This window comes from Pipistrellus hanaki (assembly GCF_964339955.1).
Source record: "Pipistrellus hanaki genome assembly, chromosome: 16".
In the NCBI taxonomy this organism is placed as follows: domain Eukaryota; kingdom Metazoa; phylum Chordata; class Mammalia; order Chiroptera; family Vespertilionidae; genus Pipistrellus; species Pipistrellus hanaki.
The window spans coordinates 1,723,616-1,747,139 of NC_140518.1; the positions used below are offsets into that span (position 1 = coordinate 1,723,616).

Consider the following 23,524-nt stretch of genomic DNA (forward strand, 5'->3'; position numbering starts at 1 on the left):
CTTACGTTGCAGGCTCCTCCCTGGCCTGGGGCCCTGGTCGGGCTCGTGCGGAGGGAACCGGTCGATGTGTTTCTCTCACATGGATGTTTCCCTCTGTTTTTCCCTCTCTCTCCCACTCTCTCTAAAAATCAATGGGAAAATGTCCTCGGGTAAAGGTTTTAATAAAAAGAGGGGGGGGGCCCTTCTCTTTGCAGGTGGTGCTTTGCTTTTGTTTTTGTTTTTAAGAAATATATATTCTTTTATTGATTTTAGAGAGGAAGGAAGAGAAAGAGAAAGATAGAAACATCAATAATGAGAGAGAATTATGGATCGGCCGCCTCCTGCAAGTCCCCCACTGGGGATCAAGCCCACAATCCAGGCACGTGCCCTTGACTAGAATAGAACCTGGGACCTTTCAGTCCACAGGCCGACGCTCTATCCACTGAGCCACACCAGCTAGGGCTCGGTGAGGTATTAAGTGAGACTGACAACCACGTGTGACCCACGGGGCGTCTCCAGGACCTCAAATAAATGGCAGCTGCCCTCCGTGAGGGGGACAGCGTTCACCGGGGTGGATGGCGCAGTGCCCACGGAGGGCACATACTCAGAGCCTCCGGCCCTGCCGCCGGCGTGAAACCAGCTGCCACCCAAGTGAAGCAACCGCAGCTCCGCCCCGGAACACGCACAGGTGGCCACCGAAACGCCTTAAAGGATGGTTTTCAGAGACGGAGCCGTGTTGGCATCTATACTAGGACGTTACCTTTACAGACACTCGCTCCTCCAGGGGTCCCGGGTCTCAGTGGGTACCCATAGAGCAGCGAAGGCCGGTCATAAAGGGGGTGCCCCCAGCGCCAGGCAGGGAGCCCCTCAGGCAGTCTGGAGGGTTGGTGGGCAGCCTGGGCAGACACCCCCACTGCTGCGGGAGGGGGGGGTCTGGAGTCACACCGTGATGACCTGGAGAGGCTCCGGTCCTCGGAGAAACCCTGGCTCTCAGAAGCCATCGGCGCAGCCCCCTCACCCACGGCCTGCCTTCTCGCCAGGCCTCTCGGCCTTCCCACACAGGAGGTCCAGGGTTGGAGTGACAAGGCCGGGGCCCTGATGACAGAGCGCTCTGTCTTCCCGGCCGGAAAAGGAAGCCCATTCACTGCGGAGAGCTGACGTCAGGAAGGGGGGCTGCTGCCCCAGAGCCGGCTGCTCCCGCCGGCAGGAAATCCGGAGCCATGGCCTGGGCCTCACGGTCTGAGCCTCACTGCCCGGACTGAAGACCCCGCCGGTGCCAGGGAAGGCCTGCCCCCCTGGCCAGGGCCTGCCCGCACAAAGGGCTGTCAGCAAACTGAGGGGGGGAGGCGGGCCAGCCCTCCTCCTGCCTCGGCGATGACGGGAGACTTTCCTGCGCCTCTGGGACGTGGGGGATGATCTGCTGGTTCAGGGGAGCACTCTCTGGTTTCGTAGGGACCCCGGGACTCAGGCTGGGCTGCAAGCAGCCTCAGCCGCTGCCTGCCTTTCCCCGAATTCTTCCACCTGGTCTCACCAGCTGGGCCTTTTTATTTAAATATATTTGTATTGATTTCAGAGAGAGGGAGAGAGAGAAACGTCAATGATGAGAGAGAATCGTGGATCAGCTGCCTCCTGCACGCCCCACACTGAGGAGCGAGCCCACAACCCAGGCCTGTGCCCTGACCAGGAATCGAACTGTGACCTCCTGGTTCAGAAGTGGACGCTCCACCACCGAGCCAGACCGGCCGGGCAGCCTGACCTTTGTTTTCAACCCCTCGGGCTCCCCACATGCATTGCTGCCTTAGGGTCCTGTGTTCCTAATTTACAGGCTCTCTCCCCCTGTTCCTCTCACCGGCTCCTGCCTTTCCGCCCAGGGTGGCGACAGCAGGGGGCATGGCCACCTGGCGGTTTCCTGACCTTGGCCTGCTGCACCGATCAGTCTGCAAAACAGTCGCTGGGCCTGCCTTCCGGGACCGGCTCGCCCGAGCCCGAGGCCCCCGTCAGGCCACGGCCCCTTTCCGGCCTCCCCCTCCGGGACGCGGCCTCGCTGCTGAGCTGTCACTTCCCGCCCCTGACCCCCTGTCCCTGAAACTGAGGCCGGACGCCAGCCTCCCTGGCATGAGGCGGCTCTGTCCCCTCTGAGCAGGGCTTGGCAAACGTTTCCTCAAAAGGCCCAAGAGGCCTCGTCGGTGTGGCTCAGTGGATAGAGCGTCGGCCTGCAGACCAAAGGGTCCCGGGTTCGATTCCGGTCAAGGGCACGTACCTCGGTTGCAGGCTTCTCCCCGGCCCAGACCCTGGTCAGGGCTCGTGCTGGAGGCAACCAATCGACTGTGCCTCTCACATCGATGTTTCTCTCTGTCTTTCCCTCTCTCTTCCACTCTCCCTAAAAATCAATGAAAAGATATCATATCCATTTATTAACAATAAATTTATTTTTATTAACAATAAAAATGAAAATAATGAAATAAAGGGCCCAATAGTAAGTATTTTACACTTCATGGTAAATGGCCAGACAGTAATTACTCAACTCTGGAGCCAAAGCAGCCGCAAGCAATACCAATAAATTGGCCGTGTTGCCAATAAAACTTTATTCACAAAGACAGTCACCAGCTGGAGCACCATCATTTGCGATCCTCTGCTTTGGGGAACAGCCTTCCCCTGAGTGGCCTCACACTGAGGTCTTCTGGCTCCAGGGCCTGAGGGGCGGGGCCTGAGTCAGTGGGAAAGGGGGGCAGCCCCCCACACACACACAGGAGCAGAAGGTTGCAAAGAACAAATTTGCCAAACACTGAAGCTCAAACCAAGCTGCTCGCATTCATCACCCCATCTTTTCGGGTGGAAAACCTCGTCATCTGCAAAACAAAGCCCCTATTGCACAAGGGCTGCCACCGCAGAGAGGCCTGGCGGGCGCAGCTGGCACTTCATTAACAAGAAGCCAGGGCCCGACTTTCTGGAAGTGCGTCCCGGGCAGAGCATCTGGCTGCTTCCCTCCCGGGGAGACGCGCGTTTCCAGGGCAGCGCGGGCTCTGTGGCCTGGCAGGCCGCCAGGCGCCCGCGAGCTGCTGCCTCCGCGGACCCAGCGGCCGGCATGGGGAGGCGGCCGTGGCCACTGTGTCCCAGGGAATCCCGGCTCCCTGGGCTTGCTCAGTGGCCAGGCCAGGGGCTGGAGGTGCCCCCCGGGTGAGTGGAAGCAAGAGGCTCAGTGTGACCCGGGCTAGCAGCGGCCATGGCTGTGGCCGTGGCCGTGGCCGTGGCCGTGGCTGTGGCTGTGGCCGTGGCTAGAACAGGACACGCCTTGCTGGAGGCGGAGCCCACGCAGACCGGGCCGGCATGTGGGAGCAGCTTGGGACGCCCAGGCCTGGGCTCGATGGGCTTCCCGTTTCCTGGAGGTGAGGAGTCAGATTCTCTGAAGTCAGTTGTCCTTCCTGCCCTTTAGCCTAGACCCGTGGTCGGCAAACTGCGGCTCTCGAGGCAGGGGTCTCTTTGGCTCCCTGAGTGTGGCTCTTCCACAAAATACCACGGCCTGGGCAAGTCTGTTTCAAAGAAGTGGCGTTAGAAGAAGTTTAAGGTTAAAAAATGTAGCTCTCAAAAGAGATCTCAATCGTTGTACTGTTGACATTTGGCTCTGTGGACTGATGCGTTTGCCGACCACTGGCCTAGAAAAGGGGAGGTGGGAGGCCAGATCCCAGGAGCTCCTGGAAGGGAGGGAAGAGAAATTGGGGGGTTGGGGGCCTGGGAGGGCGACTGTGATGAACTCTAGAGCCCAAGTCCCATCTTCAGGCGGAGGGACACCTGCCAGACCGCAGGCCCCCGGCGCCACGCCATCTGATTCTCCAAGAAAGCCCCCAGTTCAGAGGTGGATGTGAAATTTGCAGGTTTCCAAATATCTCACACTTTTTAAAATTTCTGCACAGCCCAGCCGGTGTGGGTCAGTGGTTCAGCATTGACGTATGAACCAGAAGGTCACGGGTCCATTCCTGGTCAGGGCACAGGCCTGGGTTGCAGATTTGATTCCCAGTGGGGGGCGTTCCGGAGGCAGCCGAGCAATGATTCTCTTTCATTGATGTTTCCTCTCTCCCTCTCCTTTCCTCTCTAAAATCAATAAAGATATTTTAAAAATAATAATAACAATAAAGAAATAAAAACTGTGTCTTTGGTGTGTATTTAGCCTGTGGCCGCCCACTGTGCACGCACCTTTCGGTCTATAAAGACATGTCCCAGGTACCACGGGGGGGGGGGGGGGGGGCGGGGGCGGGGGGACAGGGTGATAATGGGAGACCAGAGTCACCGGTTTGTACCTCTTGACTGTTGAACCGCAGACCCCACTGCCTGTCCAGAGAACGTGCCTGACCCGCCTCCTGCGGCTGGAGTGGAGTAAAACGTTCTCATCTTCTCAGGTCGGACTGGGAAGCAGGGCCTGAGGCCTCCAGGGAGCAGGAGGGCGAGGGAGGCAGCCGGGACCAGCAGAAAGGGCCCGGGTGGCGGAGCGGGCACTGGGGCTGCAGGCACGCAGGCCCGGCTCTGCTCACTCCCAGCCCCTCCACGCTGGGAGGCCTGGGGACCCCCCTCGCCTCAGCTCCCATCAGCCAGTGCGCACCCCCTCCTCCAGAATCAGTCCCCGGGGACGCCTCCCGCAGCTCAGGGCTGAGGCCAGGATCCCAAGGCCCAGGCTTCCCCTTCTGGTTCCCGCAGCTGAAGTGGACTAGCCCTGGGCGCTGTGGTCAGCTCCAGTCCAGGAAACACCTACAGCGGCATGAGACTGATCACCTGCACACACAGCTCTGTCCCTCACACATAGGAGGGGCTCAGAAGCCCCTCGGAAGGAAGGAGGGAAGGGAGGGAGGGAGGGAGGGGCTGAGCCCTCAAAAACAGAAAAGTGACGGACGGGTCCACCTCCCCCAGGACCTGGGCGGCCGCCGCAATGCAGGGCGCTTAGGAATCCGAGCTGCACTGGGGGGGCGGGGGGGGGGGAACGGGCGAGGCCCCCCAGTGTCACCCCGGGAATCTCCCTCTGTCCCTGAGGGAGACCCCACCTCCCATCCTTCTGACCCCGGACTGGTGTGTGGCGAAGTGTGGGCCTCACCGTGGGGAGGGGCTGGGACCGGCCTAGCGGTGTCACACCCGGCTGGACGGGGACTCGGAGGTCCTGCTGGAGAGGCCACCGCTGCAGGACACCCAGCGTCGGGGCTCCGGCCGCCCGGTCCAGCGGGCAGCTGCACCGCCTGCCCCCCGCCCCCCTGGCTCTCCTACCAGCCCCGGCTCTCCAGAGCCATCTGGGCCGAGGGCAGGCTCCCAGGAGCCAGCCACACTGCCAGCCCCTCCTGGGCCCTCCTGCTCCGGCACTGCCACTTCAGCTCCGGGCACCGGGCCAGGCCTCCTTTGCATGGCAGCCCAGATGGTTTACCACAGCCTCGCTTCCCAGAACTGCCCGCTGCCCTGGCGTCTGTTCCGGGCGCGGGCGAAGGCCCCGGCGGGCACAGCACTCTGCGGGCCCACGGAGACGCCCCCCCCGCCCCCGCCCCCGGGCCGAGCTGCGCTGGGGGGTTCAGGGTCAGGGGAGATAGCGGACTGGAAGCGGCTCCCTCTTTCCCTACCCTCCCCCACCTCCCATCCCGCCCAACTCAAAACTCGGACCAGATGTGAACTCCTCACAGAGCCACAGGCTGGTGGGGAGAAACCCCCTCCCCTCGCCCCCTCCAGAGGCCCCCCCAGACCCTCTGTGGGTGGGAGAATGGGCCCCGGGACCAGCAGGGAGCTCGGCCCGGCCCAACCCCGCGGGGGAAGGAGGGCCGAGCGGAGCGGTGGGCAGCGGGCGGCACAGTCTCTCCCTCCCTCGGCGCCTTTTCTGGGAAAAGCCAGGGGCCGGGCCTGGAATGTCAGGCTGGAAAGAATCGGCTCAGCTTCAGCCGCAAACCTCTTCTTTAGCTTCCCTTCCCGCCGGCATTGTCCGGCCTTGCCCGCCGCCCCCCCCCCGCCCCCCCCCCCCAGAGGAGCAGGAAAGAGAGAGAGCAGGGCTGCCCTGCTGGGTGACCTCTGCCCACCCGCACAGAGGTCGCCTCTGCCACAGCGGCTGTGATCGGGGGTCCCCAGAGCAGACGCTGAGATGCCGCAGGGCCCAGCTGCCCAGGAGCCGCCCGCGGCCATGCGGGGGGGGGGGGGGGAGAACAGGGCTTCCTGGAGGTCTGTGGGGGGCAGGCCCCCCAGCACCACCTCCTCGTGGGTCTGGAGAAAGGGGGGCCGGAGCAGGAGGCTCCCAGGCCCTCCCCTCGAAGCACCGTCCCCGGGGAAAGCATCTGCAGGCCTCGCACGGTCGTGAGAAACGTGTAACAGGCCACGGCCCTTGACCAGGCTCCCTCCTGGTGCCAGAGACAGCCCGCCCCCGGGCCTTGGCCTTGGCCTTGAGCAACTCTGTGGTCTGAGGCCAGTGTCCCAACCCCCGTGGCCACAAAGGCAGCCACCACACAATGGCCACCGTGGTGCCGGCCCCAGGCCGGCTGGAGGACCGGAGAGGGGCCATGCGGCGGGGAGCTGAGCTCGCCCAGCGGGCCGGCCTCCCGGACCAGCCCGGGACCAGGGTCCCAGCCCCAGGTTTGGGGAAGAGCTCGGCCGTCACCGCCGGTGAGTAAGTGGCGCCCCACAGGCAGTGAAACCGCGCGGACTTCCCCTGCCGTGAATGAGTGTTATCTGTATGACCAAGCGCTCTGCCTGGAAATGGGATTCTGACTTCATAGAAGCTCTGCACGGGGAGAGATTAGGAAAAGGCGGGGGCCTCCTGCATTTCTGCCCCGAGAGCAGCTCGGCAGGGCCAGGGGCCAGCCGGGCCCCCACTCCTCCCGCCGAGCTCCCGGCACCTGCCCCGGTGGGGGCAGCTCTCCTGCCCAAGGGCCGGCCTGGGAATGTGTCCCGTGTGGGAAGGCCCTCCTCCCCCACTCCCCCGGCCACATCCGAGTCCTCCCTCCCTTTGTCTTCGGATTTGCGGGCCTACGATCCCCACCAAGCCACACTCCCGCGCCCCCCTCCCAGCCTCAGGGAGGAGGCTCTGGGAGGACGGCTGGTGGTGTCCCACAGCGGGGACAGCGGAAGCCCACCGCCCGCCTCAGGGACTCCGGGGCTGCAGGGGCCATGTCTGGCCCCAGAGGGAAACATCGGGCTCAGTCCGAGCTCCAGGCTCCCGCCAGAAGGCGGCAGAGCGTCAGTCCCAGTGGAGGATCCCCTGGGGTCAGGGTCTCCAGCGCCAAGCTCACAGGGAAGTAGAAACCAGCCAGAGTGCGGGCATCGGCCCACCCGGGGGAACCAGCATGCAGACCCAGCCCCGGCCCCTCTGGAGTCCCGGGGAGCCCCGGGAGCTGCAGCGTGAGGTGTGTGTGTGTGGGGGGGGGGGCAGGGGGGGAAGGGGGTTGGAGACAGAGCGGAGCCCCACACACTCGCTGAGAGGCCGGGACACCCCAAAGGCGACGGGAACTCCTGGAGCGACCCAGCAGCCGGAGGGACGCCCGGCGGCTGCTGGACGCAAGGTGACAGCTGTGGGCGGACGCCCGGGCGGAGGCGGCGGCTCTGCAGAGGCCACAGGCCACCCCGCCCGGCCCCCTGCCGCCCTCTCTCCCCCGGCTCCGGGCTGTGGGAATGTGGCTGCCGAGCATGGAGCGCTCATCCGTGCAAGACGCTCTCCTAAGCACGTCTTTCCTTTCCTCCCTTCCCTTCCCTTCCCTTCCCTTCCCTTCCCTTCCCTTTCCTCCTAAGCATTGTGTGTGCATCGTTCATTTCGTCCGCACGCTGCTGGATGGGGTAGGCACTGCCATGGGCCCATTTCGCCAGCACGGAGAGCGGGCACAGCTGGGGAGTAGGCTGCCCAGTGTCACCCAGCAGCTGGGTGGCAGAGCGGGGCCAGCAGTCCAGTCTCCTGAGTCGGCACATGGGGGCCCAGCCCGCCTCCCCCTGGCGTGTCCTGACTTCCTCCAGCCAGGGCGGCCCGTCAGGTTCCAGGGCGGCCCATCGGGGTGCTGGGCGGCCCGTCGGGGTGCTGGGCGGCCCGTTAGGGTGCTGGGCGGCCCGTGGGGGTGCTGGGCGGCCCGTGGGGGTGCTGGGCGGCCCGCGGGGGTGCTGGGCGGCCCGTCGGGGTGCTGGGCGGCCCATCGGGGTCCTGGGCGCGCCTGCTGCCCTCCTCACTGCTCTCCCATCAGCCCCGCACCCGGGCCCCGCTGAGCTCCCAGCAGCCACACAGCCCTTGCCAGTGGGTCTCCCTGGAGCCTGGGCCCCACTGCTATCCTTAGGGTCCACCTGCCCCAAGTCCCTCCCACCAGACTGGCATTCCCGGAGCTCCAGGCTGTTTCTCTCTATCGCGCGCGCCTCCTCCTTCTGCTCCCCAAATGAACCATGGCCGTCTCACAGCGTCCTAATCACCCCGCCTTCCCCAGGGCACTCAGCACTGGGGTAGCGGGAGGCGGGGGGGGGGGGGGGGGGGCGGGAATCCCACGCCTCGCACCTCGCCTCTCCCCGCAGGATTCACCCCGCACGCCGCCTGTCTTCCCAGCACTGCGGCCGGCCGTGCCGGGCAGGAGCGGGGCTGCGGGAGGCTGAGTGGACCTGCCGGGTGTCAGGCCTCGTAATTCACACAGCACTTTCTCATCCATTAGCTCCGGCTATTCCCTGCGAGTCCTCCTGGCCCCGGGAGGCCCCGCACAGGAGCGATGCCCCCGGCGCAGCCTCCGAGGAATCCACGGCGGAGGAGACCGCACTCCTGGCTCCAGGGACACGGAGTCCGTCCCACCAGCCCGCGCGCATCGTGAGGGCCAAGACCGGGTCTCATTCGTCTTCCTCGCCCAGTGCCCAGCGCCACGCCTGCTGCACAGACCCCCTCCCGCTGCGCTCCGCCAGCCCGGAGGGAGGGGGCTGGACGGATGGCTCCCATGCCCGGGCGCTCTGACCCTGTGGGTTTGTCATCTCAGACGTCTGATGGGAAACGGTTACTTTCCTCTTTGGCGTAAAGCAGAGCCTCCGAGAGCCTGTGGCTGTCCTGCCCCTATCTCATAGCCCCCAGCACGTGTGGGGGCACAGGGGATGGCACAGTGGCAAAGGCTGTGGGGTCCCAGCGGCTCCCCCAGAAGCAAAAGGGCCAGGTCCCCGCCCCAGACTCCCAGGCTGCCTCTCCGTCCTGTCCGCTCCTTCTCTCAGATGTGGCCCAGGGGAGAGGGCAGGACCCAGAGACCACAGCCCGGGGGTGTGTGGGGGGTGCTGGCAGTGCCGCCTGCTGGTGATCAGGGGTCTCCAGGCCCGCTGCCTGCTTGGGGACAGATTGCAAAGCCTTCCATCCTCATGCAGCGGGCGCGATGCCCATGCCACCCACAGCCATGCCTCCCACAGCCATGCCAGTGGGACCACGCGCATGTTCACCTCAATGGCACCAGGTCTCCCTGCCCCCCGCCCCCCCCCCCCCCCCCCCCCCCCGCCCTCCAGCGATCAGAGGCCCTACTCAGAGGTGGGGGCACGGGCCAGGCTGTGCTGGGCCAGGCTTTCTGAACCGTCGCCCCTGCCGGGCTTTTATGTCCAGGTCTGATTCCGGACGGTGCTGCCAATTGTCCTGGTGTGTGTGTGGCATGGGGGGGGGGGGGGGGGCTGAGGTCCCCCCGCCAGCTCCTGGGCCAGCCCCCCGCGGTCTCCATTCCAGGCTTTGGGGGAGCAGCGCCCAACTCCACTCCGCCTCCGAGAGCCCAGGGCGCCCTCTAGCGGACGCGGGTGCAGCCCTCGCTCGTCCTGGGGCCAGTCCCGGCGGAGAGCGCTCCGCCCGCCCCGCACCGCGCAGCCCGGAGGCCGGGGCGCGGGCTGTCCTTCTGCCTCGGTGGTGGAGGCGGCACCTCGGCGGCGCCCGCAGAGGAACCGGCCATGAACCGGGGCCGGGGCCGGCGGCGGCCACGCAGCTGCGTCCCCTCTGACCCTGGGCTCGGGCTTCGCCCCGGGGATGTGCCCACAGGTGGCCACCGCGCGCCCCTCCGACTCCCGGATCCCGCTTCGGTCTCGCGGCCCCACGTCAGGGCGTCCCCAGCTCCCTCCCTGCGGCCCCTGGAGACCCAGTTCCGCGCCTTCGGGGCCTCGATCGGGACCGCGAGGGGACCCGGGGGCGGGGGGCGAGGGGGCGTCCCCGCAGGTCCGAGAAGGGCCGGGCGCCGGGGCCTCCCGGCCTCCTGGAACTGCCCGCGCTCCCGCCTCTGCCAGAAACCAGGCTTCTTCGAAGGGAGGAGGGAGGGAGGAGGGAGGAGGGAGGGGCAGGGAGGAGGGAGAGGGAGGGGAAAGTGTGAATGAGAAGTCGGGGCGGAGCGCGGGGAGGGGCCGATGCCAGGAACGCGCCGCCGGGGCTGGCGCCGCGCCCGCGGCCGCTCGCGTCGCGCTTTGTCTCCGCGTCTGTGCGGCCCGCGGCCGGCCCGCCCCCCGCGCTCCCTCCGCCTCCCGCCGCGATAGTGACTAAACATTACAAGAAGGCCGGCCGCGCAGTTCCAGGAACCGGGGGGCGGGGCCGGCGCCGCTATATACTCCCCGCGGGGCCGCCGCCGCGGCTCCCACTCCGCCCCGCGCCGCCGCCGCCAGCACCGGCCCGCACGCGCCCGCCCGCCGCCCGCAGCCCGCGGCCCCCGCCTCTCCGGCCCGACCCGCCCGGGAGCCCCGAGGACGCCCCGGCGGAACGCGGGACGCACGAGGGCGGCTCCATTGTGGACTTGGCCGCTGCCGCCAACATCTGGGCGCAGCGCGGGCCCCGCCGGCCGCCGCCTCCCCTGCGGGACCGTAGGCGGCTGAGCGCCCAGGCCGAGGCCGCAGACTCCGGTGCGGGACCAGGTAGGCAGCAGGGCGCGCGGGGCGGGCGGCCGCGGCCGGTGCCGGAGTCCCCGGCGTCCCCGCCTCTCCAGGGTCTTCCCGGCAGGGCGGGGAGGGGACGGGCGGAGCAGGGCGGAGGGGATCGGAGATCCCGGTTCCCGGGACGCCGGGCCGGGCCCGCGGGCTCCTCGCGCCCGCCCCCCGGCACCCTCTCCCCGCGAAGCCTCGGGTTTCTCCCTCGGTCCCGGGCGCCCGGAGCCGGCGGACTGCGCGGCGCCCGGAGCGTCCCGGGCCCTTTCCTGCTCCCCGTCCCGCCGCGCGCCCGACACCAACTTCCGCGCCGAGTGCAACTCGGGGGCCGCCCGGGCGCCGGCGGGACGGGGCCGGGCGGGCTCCGCGGGGTCCCGGGGTCGGAGCGGGGCCCGGGGCGAGGACCCCCATCGGGGCAGCGGGCACCCGGCCGCTCGGGGGCGGGGGCGGGGCGGGGCGGGAGGCGCAGGCTGGGGCGGGCCGGGCGCCGGAGTTCCGGGCACTCACGCGGCGCCTCCTCCCCCCGCAGCCCCCCGGGATGCAGTAGCGGCCGCTGTCCGGAGGCCGCCGAGCCGCCGCCGCCGCCGCCGCGCGCCCACGCTGGCTCCGTGCGCCATGGTCACCCACAGCAAGTGTCCCGCCGCCGCCGGGATGAGCCGCCCGCTGGACGCCAGCCTGCGCCTCAAGACCTTCAGCTCCAAGAGCGAGTACCAGCTGGTGGTGAACGCCGTGCGCAAGCTGCAGGAGAGCGGCTTCTACTGGAGCGCCGTGACGGGCGGCGAGGCCAACCTGCTGCTCAGCGCCGAGCCCGCCGGCACCTTCCTCATCCGCGACAGCTCGGACCGCCGCCACTTCTTCACGCTCAGCGTCAAGACGCCGTCGGGCACCAAGAACCTGCGCATCCAGTGCGAGGGCGGCAGCTTCTCGCTGCAGAGCGACCCGCGCAGCACGCAGCCCGTGCCCCGCTTCGACTGCGTGCTCAAGCTGGTGCACCACTACATGCCCCCGCCGCCCGGGGGCGCCGCCTGCCCGCCGCCGCCCGCCCCCGGGCCCCCCGCCCGCAGGGCCTACTACATCTACTCCGGCGGCGAGAAGATCCCGCTGGTGCTGAGCCGGCCGCTCTCCTCCAACGTGGCCACCCTCCAGCATCTCTGTCGGAAGACGGTCAATGGCCACTTGGACTCCTACGAGAAGGTCACCCAGCTGCCCGGCCCCATCAGGGAGTTCCTGGACCAGTACGACGCCCCGCTCTAAGGAGCCTGGAAGGGGCAGGGGGCAGGCTGGGGGGGCCCGGGCGCCCCGCTTCTCCGTGGCACATGGCACAAGCACAAGAATTCGGTGGAGAGAGTCCCGCCCGCCGCCCTGGGCCCGCTGCCCTGGGTGAGCCCGGGGCTGGGCCGGCCCCTCCCGCGGGCCCTCCGCCCTGGGGCACGGGCAGGCGGGGCTGGAATGTGCGGGAGGGGAGGGGAGTGCCACCTGGGCGCCCCTCCCCCGCGGGCCCGAAGGGACCACTTCAGCGACAGCAGTGCAGCGGCTCGGATGGGGGGTCCGCTGCTCCTCCCGGCTTCCTCCCCGGACCCGGGCCCTGCCGCCTGTGCTGAACTCGTGAGGACTGCCGGGAACGTACACTTCCCAAAGGAACTTGTTTGCGCTTTGATTTGGTTATAAACATGGCTTTCGTCCTGAGCGAGGCCCAGGCCTGGGGAAGGGTGGACCTCCGGGCCCCAGGCTGGCCGGAGGAATGGCCACTCCCCCCGCCCAGCCCAGGTGAGGAGCCTGGCTGCTCTGGAGAGAAGGCCCAGGGGTGCTCCCTCCCTCTGGGACAGCCAGCGGGGAAACGGGTCCCAGAGCCTGCTGAGTGCTCAGGAGCCCAGGGCCTTCCCCCGTTTTAAGGGGGAAGTGGCATGCGGAGGGGAGGGCTGGACAGGCCGGTCAGCTCTCTGCCCCCCTCACACTATACCTCCCGGCACCTGGGGCTGCGGAGGATGGAGGAGGTGAGCCATCTCTGACCCCTGATCCCGCCAGGGAAGGTGGAGGGTTCTACTCTGTGCCTCCTATGTCTGGCGCCGAGATTTTGCCTTAAACGCTCCCTGTCCCATGGACAGGGCCTGGCACACAAGCCACACGCTCAGCCGGTCCAGGCCGAGGCCCAGGGGTTCTCAGAGGGCAGGCTGCCGGCCAGGGCCGGGGTGGGAGGCGGGGCAGAGGTGTTTGGCCACCCCTTCCCGCCGAGCCTGTCACAGGTGCCTCCTGGTGCCTGGGCTCTGGCCCAAGCACAGCCACCAGGCTCCCCCAGCCCCGGGCCCTGCACAGCCCCCCCCTCACCTGGGGACCGCTGGGCACTGCCCCCGGCGGGCGGCCGCTCCACCATAGCACTGATCGGTGAAAAAAACAGGAATGTAGCAGCGATGGAATTACCTGGAATCATTTTTTGGGGGGATGGGGGGAAGACTAACACAGTTTTCCGTGTCGGGTGTTGGTCTGGATGGGGCAACTGTGTGCTGGGGTTTTCCTTTTTTTTCTTGTTATTTTGGTTTTCGTTTTGTTTTGGTTTTTTTGACGATGTTTACAACCTGCCTCACTCTGTCTTTTATAAAGATTCCCTCCGGCCCTCTCCCCGCCCCCACCCAGGCCTTCACGGCTGTCAGGAGATGCTTGAACTCAACCAAATACCAATCCAAGTCAAACTTTGCACATATTTATATTTATATTCAAGAAGAAACATTTCAGTAATTTATAATAAAGAGCACTATTTTTTAATGAAAAACATGACTTGAGCCTTTCTCCCCGCCTCCCCTCCCTCCCCTTCTCTGCCTTGCTTTCTCTTTCACACACACCCACATGCCGTGCCCAGGGGAGGAGGGAGAGGGAGCACCGCCCTCCGCGGCCCTGCCCCCTCGCGGCTCGGGCTCCTCTTCACGTCACTTACAAGCTGCGGCAGCCCCGACTGCACAGGGAGGGCAATTCCTGCTCATCTGATTCAGATCTGACCAGAATATGCAAAGCGGGTTCGAAGGAAGCGCTTCAAAGGGCTCGCAGGGAGCGAGCGGCGCTGTGGTCGAAGCTTTTAGAGGCTCCGAGCTATTAGAGGCGCCCGCTCCTGGGCAGGGAGGTTTTCCGAGAAAGCCAGCCCGGGGTCCTGGTGATGACCCCTGACCTCGGCGTAGCTGGGTTCACACGGGAGGCGGGGCTCCCCCCAGGGGCTCTGCTCCCCACACCTCCAGCTGCCCACCTTGCTCCTGGCAGCCCCAGCCCGAGCAGTGGATGGGGTCCCCGACCTGCCAGTCACCCCCACATTCCCAGGCACCGCTGTGTGTCCGTGGGAGCGGGGAGTGGACCGGTCACTTCTGATGCTCAGCAAATATTTGTGGACTCACTGAGGGCAGCCACTCGAGGTCACAGAGGTGAAGCAACCTGCCAAGGGCACGCCGTTCGGGGACGTGGGACCCGGGACGCCCAGGCCTCTGGCTCCCAGCACTGAGAGCCCGGCGGCCCCCGGGGGCACGCCAGGAGGTCTGTGCCACCCACCGCCAGAACTGAGGTTCTGCAGAAAGCAAACAGATCCTTCTCTCTGGCATTTCCTTCCCTGCTTCCTCCTCCCCCGAGCCCCCCAGACCCCCAGACGGAGGGATGACAGGCAGCCCCGAGCCAGAGCCGATCCCCATCCGCGAGCCGAAAACAAAGACAGCCCCGCCGAGCGCGGCTCCAGCACCCAGCGTCCAAAGGCACCGAGAGTAAACAAACAGCTGCGTGTTTCTCTCCCGTTTCCTGACCTTTTGAGGAAAATAGCCTAAAGTGACCAGGCCGGCGTCACTGCGTCCGCTGAGCGGGCAGAGTGCGTAGGAACCACTCGGGAGACCCCGCCTCGGCGAGCGGGCCGCGGTCAGATCCCGTCACCTTCCCAGGGCACCGGGTCAGGCGGGGGCACCCAGGGGGCCTGGCTCCCCAGCACCTCCCGGAGGAGGAGAGCCTGGGAAACTCCTGGCAGCTCTTCCCGCCCCGGGCTGCCCGTCAGCCACCATCTGCCTTCAGGGGACCTTGAACCTGGAGCACAGAAAGGCCCCCGGCCCCCCGCCCCCCGCCCAGTGCAGAAGGCAGCTGTCAGCCACAGGACCCTAACAGGATGGAGCGGCCCGGGCCCCTGGCTGAAGGGAGACCCTGACCCCCCTCCCTGGATGGCCTCTCCAGCCTCTCCCCATGTCCTCTCTGTCCCCTCCGTGTCCAGTCCACGGACGGGGCTCCCTCTGGTTCTGCTCACAAGGAAGCGGAGTCCCGGAGAAGGAAAGCAACTGGCTTCAGGCCACACAGCAAGCAGGTGGCCAGCAGAGCGAGAATCCCCCCCCCCCATAGCCCCTGGGGGCTCCTCAAGCCCGTCCCTCCTCCCCCTCCTCCTCTCCTGTGGCAAAGGTCTCCCGGTTCTTTCAGGGGCAGACACCCCACATCCAAAGGACTTCCTGGGGGGCTCTCTGCCTTGGCGCTGGAGAAGGGGTGCCGCCTGGTTCCGGGATTTCCTGAGACGCATCCTACAGGTACCACTGCCTCCGCAGGTACCACTGCCCCCGTGGCTTCAGGAAGAGCACAGCTGGGGTCCCCTGGCCCCGATGGGGGAGCGCGCCCCGCCCCGCACTGTGCCCTGGCTGCTGGGACTGAGGTCCACCCCAGAGGCCCTGGCCTCTCTCCCCCCGCTGTTTGGGGCGGGCTCCCCAGGAGGGAGCGCCAGGGTGGGAACCGAAGGCACGCTGGGGGGAGGGGGGGCTGGGAGGACGGAGACCCCGCCGGGGAGCTGGGGGGGGGGGGGCGCCCGCTGGTCCGGGAGGAGGGTGTCGGGAGGGGGCGGCGGGCGAGGCAGGGGAGCCGGAGAGCCCCGCCGGGTGGAAGCAGAGAAAGTCGGCAGGTGGGGGCCGCGTGCACGGAGTGGATGGACCGGGGGCACCGGGAAGCCGAGGCCGCCGGTGGGAAGAGCCGGGTCCCGGGCGCACCTTCCCGGGCCGCGTCCGGGCCTCCCGGTGCCGGCGGGCGGGCGGGCGGGCGCGGCGCTCCCGGGCCCGGTGCCGGGAAGAGGCGCTCCGCTGCCCGGACCCGCGGGAGCCCCGGCGGAGCCGCCAGGAGGTCCGCCCGCCGCCGCCGCGGCCGCCGCCGCCCAGCGCGCGTGCGCGGACAGGCCCCGCCCCGCGCGCCGCAGAGCGCGGTCGCCATGGCGACGGGATGACAGGCGCGGAGCTGTTTATTCTCAGCGCGGTGCCCGGAAGCCGCCGCGCTGCCGGCACCTCCCCGGCGGGGCCGTCGTGGGGGTCCTGACCCCTCCGAGGGGCGCTGCTCAGAAAGCACCGACCTTCCCGGAGAGGGTCGGGTTTTCCGGTCCCAGGGGAGCCCGGGGCCCCTCCAGGCAGCTGAGGCCTCCCCACCCCACCCCCTCCATCCGGAGCTCCTGTTCCTGCAGCCCCCAGCCCCCCTCCTGGCCCCCAGCCCCTGGCCCCCAGCCCCCTCCCCCCTATGTATTCACTCAGCAAATCTCTATTGGCCTCATCCTGGGCGGCGGGGAACTGCGCGCGGAGCCAGACAAGGCCTTGCTCGCCCCGCTCGCCGGAGTCCGTGGGAGTCAGTGGGAGCGCAGACCCTAAATTGCAGTCAGCCCACCCGCAGGGACCAGCCCACCCGCGGGGGCTGCTGCAGGGGCTGGAGGCGCCTCTTCCAGCCACACCGCCCGCGTGGCTCATCCGCCAGGTGGGATGACCGCTCGGCCGGCCTGCCCAGCGCTGTCCCAGTTCAGACCTGGAGTCCTGGGAACGAGCACCGCCTCTCCCCCGCCACCCTCTCCGCCAGAGCTGTCCCGGCCAGAGGGAGAACAGGCCTGAAACAGCAGGTCTTCCAGGGGGGGGGGGGGCAGTCAGAGAGCTGGGGGCCCAGCTGAGAACCCTGGACTGGAGCGTGGCGGGGATCCCCTGGGCGGGTCCTGGAACCACAGAAACACCCGCCCCCCCCCCCCAGGATCGCACCCCCACTCCTTGGAAGCAGAGAACAGAGACCCGGGGACAGACAGCCCGGGAAGCCCAATCCTCCAGGGCTCCGGGGACTCCTCTCCTCCTCCTGCACCTTGACTCAGCCCAGCTGGGAAGTGCGGGGAGGGAGGGAGGCGGCAAGCAGGGACAAGTGCAGGCTCCCCTGGGGGGGGGGGGCTCCCCTCGCCGGCGCCCAGCCCTCCCAGCTGTGCTGCTGGGAACAGGCCAGGCCTTTGTGAAGTGCGGGTGAGCCTGACCGCTGTCAGGAGGAGGCTGGGGGGGGGGGGGCTGTTCCCAGAAGCAGGGAGGACTCTGGACTTCCCACTCCTGAGCGCAGGCGGGCGGCCTTAAGCAACAGCGGGCGCGGCTGTGCGTGTGGCGGGGAGGCTGCGGCCGCTCCCCGCTCCTCGGAAAGGCAGCGGGCTCCCGGCTCAGCCGTGCCCGCCGCCCTGAGGGCCACCCACAGGCCGGCTCAGAGAGGCTGCGCCCGGCCCCGGGCTCCGTGGGTGGGAGCTGGTCCTGTGCACCCAAAGGGGCGGATTGGGTTCCAGGTCAGACACACCCCCAGGGGGCAGGTTCAGTCCCCCGTCTGGGTGTTCGGGAGGCAGCCCGTCCAGATTGCTCTCTCATATTGGCTTCTCTCCTCTTCTCTTCTCTTCTCTTCTCTTCTCTTCTCTTCTCTTCTCTTCTCTTCTCTTCTCTTCTCTTCTCTTCTCTTCTCTCTTTCTCTCCTCTCCTCTCCTCTCCTCTGCTCTCCTCTCCTCTCCTCTCCTCTCTCTCTCTCCTCTCTCTCTTCTTTCTCTCTCTCCCCCCTCTCTATAAAAACCAATAAGGAGGCTGAACACCTACACTTAAAACACAGACACCTGGATGCTAGTTCCTTATTTACGTTTCAAAGGAAAACGCATCTCCTCTCTCAGGCCTCCCTCCCCCGAGACCTCCAATCTCCTTTTCCCACAGAAACACACCGCAGGCCGGTGATGTGCAGCCAGCGGGGCAAACTCGCACCACAACGAATAATTTTGCAGCCCGACCGACGTAACAACATGTAAGAAACGTCTCAGTAAAAATTTTATGACTTAATTCTTACAATGTCCTGTTATACGTAATTATTAGTAAGGAACTACAACGTTCCCTAATGGCGGATCACTGCCATCGCTGACTCACTTCCCTCAGTGCCCTCAGCCCAGACAACCGTTTCCCTCCGCTAACACCCACAGGGAACATTCTAGCAGCCGGCGGCCCCGCCATTAGTCTTGGAATGGCTTGTTCGGTGCTCGCAACAGGCACTATTTCGCTTTCGGAGAACAAGAAAAATAGGTCTATTTGCATGACGCTCATTAACGTGTAGTTAGTTATCCAGGGTCCGGTAAGTTGATGTTCAAGAAAAAATTAATTTTTAAAAATATATATTTTATTGATTTTTACAGAGAGGAAGGGATAAAGAGTCAGAAACATCGATGAGAGAGAAGCATCGATCAGGTGCCTCCTGCACACCCCCCACTGGGATGTGCCCGCAACCAAGGTACATGCCCTTGACCGGAATCAAGCCCGGGACCCTTCATTCCGCAGGCCGACGCCCTATCCACTGAGCCAAACCGGTCAGGGAAAAATATTAATTTGTATTAACATGTTCTGTTATTTTATGTTAACGATGACGCCTTTATTTCAGCCCTTTGTATTCAGCGTGTTCCTATGGAAATAAACCCACGTTTCTGTGAAACTTGAAGCTTTTGTTATTTTTCGGTCACATACACTTCCACCTTGTGTATTTGGCCCGTGCTGGCCATGGAGTTTGACACGCTCGGTGTGCAGGATAGCGAAGGTGTTGACATGAACATGAGGATCTGCCGCCTGGCACAACTCCAGGGGGCGCTGTTTGCAATGCGATCTCTGTGGGTGGCGCCCGTGGAGTCGTGTGGTGGGGGCGGCGGGTTTCTGAGTTTGGGGCGCAGTAGCAGCACCTGCTGCTCCCCCCGGTGATGCCGAGGCGGGCAGCGCCCCGTTCTGGACCCCAGGCCCGCCGGAGGCCATGCCCAAAGGAGACACTGGGACTGCCAGAGGCTCCTCTGACAGGGGACCGGGAGGAATCCCAGAAGCACCCCGGGAGCGGGGGGAAAAGAAAGGGCGCTGGCGGGGGAGGGGGAGGAAGTGGCCGGAGGTGGCTTCCCAGAAGCTGAGCAGCAGCAGGTGCTCCCTCCGGGCGGGCAGGCAGCTGAGGCCCGGGGCCGGGAAACGGGGGGATGGCGGGAAAGGGGCCGGGCTTTGGGGAACTTCAGCAGGTTTGCTGCGTCCCCACAGGGCCATGCACGGCGGAGGCACCGTCTAAAGTACCGCCTTCATCACACACACACACAGACACACACACCACACACCACACACACACCACACACCACACACCACACACACTCACACACACACACACCACACACACACCACACACCACACACCACACACCACACACCACACACACTCACACACACACACACACACACACCACACACCACACACACTCACACACACACACACACCACACACTCACACACACACCACACACCACACACCACACACCACACACTCACACACACACCACACACACTCACACACACACCACACACCACACACCACACACACACACCACACACCACACACCACACACCACACACACTCACACACACACACACACACCACACACACCACACACACACACCACACACCACACACACACACACACCACACACACCACCCACACACACACACTCACACACACACCACACACCACACACACACACACACACACCACACACACACACTCACACACACCACACACCACACACCACACACACACATACACACATACACACACACCCCACATACACACCACACATACACACACATACCACACACACACCACACACCACACACACACACACACACACACCACACCACACACACACACACACACCACACACCACACACCACACACTCACACACACACACACCACACACCACACACACACACACACTTACACACTCACACACAGCCCACATACACACCACACAATACACACACACACATACACACATACACACACACCCCACATACACACCACACATACACACACATACCACACACACCACACACCACACACCACACACACGCCCCACACCCACACCGGCAGCGGGAGGCACGCCTCCGCGCAGCCGGTGGTCTCGCCTGGAGCTCTCCTGCCGGGGACCTGCTGCAGCGGCCCTTCCCCCTGGAGCTCCACCTTCTGAGGCTCCTTTCTCCCCGACTCCCCCTCCCGCCTCCTGCAGAAGCCCCGGACCCCCTCCCCGGGGAAGGCCCCCACGAGCCGGTCCCGGTCCCGGCCCCTGGCGGCTGCCTGCGGCTCCCCCGGCGGGCCGGGCTCCGGGCGGGAGCCAGCTCTTCCCTCCGCACAGCTGAGCCCGATGCTGCTCGGCCCCGGGCACGGGGGCTCCACACCGCCCTCATCTCATCGCCGCCGTGCGCCCCGTGTGCCGGGCTCCGGGCTCCGGAGGGGGGTCCCGGCGGTGGCTGAGGCACTCCCCCCAGCAGCCAGCTCAGCCCTGGGGCCGTGTCAGCAGGGCTGTCCTGCCCTCCACCGGCCCAGTGCGGCCGAGGCCCGGGGCACCCCCACCCCCACCCCCACCCCCACCCCAGCGGCAGGAGCCTCAGGGCGCCCGGTGGTGCCCCCAGAGGTGAGTCCCCAGGCTGTCCCAGCAGGACCCCGGGCCGCCAGACTCTGCAGCCCGGCCGGGGGCGGTGACGTCCCCCTCGGTTATAGGATTCTGGAAACCGAGGCAGGAGGGAGAGGGCCGTGCCAGGGGGAGGCTGCTGGCTCTCTCCAGCGTCTCCGTCCCGGCAGCTGGCAGAGGCAGGCAGGGCGGCTGGCGGGAGGGCCACCGGGAAGGGACCTCTGCCCAGTGCGGGTGGCGCAGTCCTCGCTATGGAGTCCTGCCCCCCACACGGGGCTTCCTCGCGGGGCGCCTGGGCCTCGCGTGGGGGTTTGGCTGAGAATCAGCAAGGACCCCGAGCTGCTGGGCCGGAGCCCGGAGGGAGACGGGGAGCCCAGGAGCCCGGGACCAGGCTGTCCGGCTGCGAGGAGCCGAGGCCAGCCAAGGGGCCGCCGAGGAGAGAGCGCGTGCCACCCCGCGGGGAGGACCGCGCTGGGCGGCCCAGCAGAAGGGGGGTGCGGGGGGGGCAGGGAGGGCCCTCAATCTTGGCAGAGCACACAGGGCCATGGGCCACCGCACCACGCTCTGTGGCTGTGGGGAGGGACGTCCGGAGAGGAGCCAATTAAAGGGCCAAACGGCCCCGGCCGGTTTGGCTCCGTGGATGGTCTCGGCCTGAGGACGGAAGGGTCCCGGGTTCAATTCCGTTCAAGGGCACACGCCCGCTCAGTTCCCAGCAGCGGGTGTGCAGCAGGCAGCCGATCAATGATGCTCTCATCATTGATGTTTCTATCCCTCCCTCAGCTTTCCTCTCTGAAATCAATTTAAAAAAAACAAACACATTTTTTAAAGGGCCAGATGCCCAGTAGAGGTTTAGGCCCCCGGAAGATGGGGAATGGCCAGAGGAGGCTGGAGGACTTCCTGCGCGCAGGGTGGACTCGGGGAACTGGTATGGCAGCGGCCAGCGCGTGCTGGGCTCTCGGGCAGACCGGAGGCAGCCGGCCTGGGGCACAGGACCCTCTCCTGGGTGACAAGCCGGGACCACCCGGCCACCTGGGCGGCGGCTGACCGGGCCACCGTTGGAGGCCACGGCAGGGTCCGAGCTTGCCTCTGGGAGGGGGAGGCCGGCCTGGACGAGGACCAAAGGGGCTCTTGGCCTCGGAGGCCAGATTCAAGCAACCAAATCAGCCGGCCAGGTTGCTGGTGAACACTGGCTCCGGTCTCTGCCAAGGAAACAGGGGGGGGGCACGAGGCAATGCCCTTGGCCTTGGTCTCCCCAGCCTAGGGAGTGGGAGTAAGACAGGGCCGCAGTCCCACAGCCTGCTCCCAGAGCAAGACCTCAGCCTGCTTCTCTTATTTATTTCAGACATTTAATGTATATATTTGATTTTTTTATATTTGATATATATAATTGATTTTTTACAGAGCAGAAGGGAAACGGATAGAGTTGGAAACATCGATGAGAGAGAAACATCGATCAGCTGCCTCCTGCGCACCCCCCACTGGGGATGTGCCCAAAACCAAGGTACATGCCCTTGACCAGAATCGAACCTGGGACCCTTCAGTCTGCAGGCCAGCGCTCTATCCACTGAGCCACACCGGTTAGGGCTTATTTCAGACTTTTATGGTCATGTTTCCAATGCACCAAGAACCAGAAACACACACACCCCATCTCATCCTCCAGCGGCCCCTCAGGCAGGTCTCCTTGTCCATGTTTTTCGTGGGGGGAGGGGGCTGGGAAAGGGAGGTCACACAGCTAACCGGGAACAGGCCACGCATCCAAAGCCAGGCAGTCAGGCTTCAGCGTCCTTGCTGCGGCCACACCCCCTGACCCCTCTCCCCCCACCCCCCAGCCCCAGGCTGGTAGAGGGCAGAGCCGGCCCCTGGGGCAGGAGAGCTGGGCGGAGTCCCGGATCAGTGCTGCTAAGGAATGAGCTTGGGCGGTACCGAAGGGCCCTGCCTCGGTCCCTAACCTGTGCGTGAGGGTCTCACCCAAACCTGCTTCCAGATGGTGGTGAGGCTGAGGCCAGAGCCTGCCCCAGGCCTGTGTGACTGGGAGAGTCTCCCGGGGACCAGCAGATCGGAGCCTCTCCCGCTCACCTGCCCCCAACCCCACCCTCTCCTGGGGAGGAGGGCAGCGGCCAGCGGGACCCAGCCGCTCGGCCGGCTGCCTGTGCGAGGCAGGAGCAGGGCTGGCTGGGAAGATCCCTCCGCTGCCCCTGGTCCCGCCGAGGCCTGGCTCTCTGCCTTGTTCTCCTCCGCTGCCCTCGGGCCGACCTTGGGGGTGTGTGCGTGGCCTGGGCTGCCGTCACCAGGCCCACACACCGGGCGGTGGAGGACACAGACCTCGATTCCTCACCGTCATGGGGGCCGGCAGTCCAGGCTCAGGTCCCGCAGAGCCGGGCCCCCTCCGCAGCCTCCAGGGGCGGAGCCCGCCTCTTCCCGGCGCTGGGTGCCCCGCTCCGAGCCGGCCTCCTGGTGTCTGTCCCAGTCTCCCTCCCTCAGAGACTCCGGCCTCGGGCCTCACCTTAGCTAACCACGTCTGCAGAGGCCCGGCTTCCAAATGAGGCCCCGGCACTGGCCTCCGTGGACATGAACTCCGAGGGGCGCGATCCGGCCCAGCTCTGCCCCTCGGGCCTGCGGGACGTCCCATCGGAATGTCTCCCTCTCTCTGCACCCGCCAGGCAGAGCCTGAGAAGGGGCCTTCGCGCTCAGGCGGGGGGCACGTGGAGGGCGCCATGTGTCCGGGTAAACGCACCCCGCAAAGGGCGGGCTGGCAGGTGCCCAGGACAGGCCCGGCGGACGGCCGAGCCCAGAGCAGGGCTGAGGGCGGTGGCTCCCGGGAGGGGACGTGTGTCTGGAGCCGAGCGGGCCGGCTGCCCTCCACAGACATGGCCTCATTCGGCCGCGGGAGCTTCCGGCATGACGCCGGCGAGGAGCTGCCTCAGATGACCCCGCACGGAGGGAGCACCCGCGGGTGAGAGGGGCGAGGCGCCGTGGGGCTGGGCGGGGGACCTGGC

The 23,524-nt window shown here is 66.1% G+C and overlaps 2 protein-coding genes across 2 annotated transcripts in view; one reads left to right on the plus strand and one right to left on the minus strand.

Annotated features, from left to right (window-relative positions):
* SEC14L1 (SEC14 like lipid binding 1) overlaps positions 1-23,524 on the minus strand; it is a 259,583-nt gene that overhangs the window by 18,611 nt on the left and 217,448 nt on the right. The gene's annotated exons all lie outside the window — the stretch shown is intronic.
* On the plus strand, positions 10,513-13,469 carry SOCS3 (suppressor of cytokine signaling 3). Its single transcript, XM_084862081.1, has 2 exons — positions 10,513-10,800; positions 11,339-13,469. Exon 2 carries the CDS (start codon positions 11,425-11,427, stop codon positions 12,061-12,063), a length of 639 nt encoding a protein of 212 aa, XP_084718207.1. The 5' UTR covers positions 10,513-10,800; positions 11,339-11,424; the 3' UTR covers positions 12,064-13,469.

Excerpts from the sequence above, each read along its gene's own strand:
- SOCS3 (XM_084862081.1), top strand. The coding sequence starts at position 11,425 with ATGGTCACCCACAGCAAGTGTCCCGCCGCCGCCGGGATGAGCCGCCCG.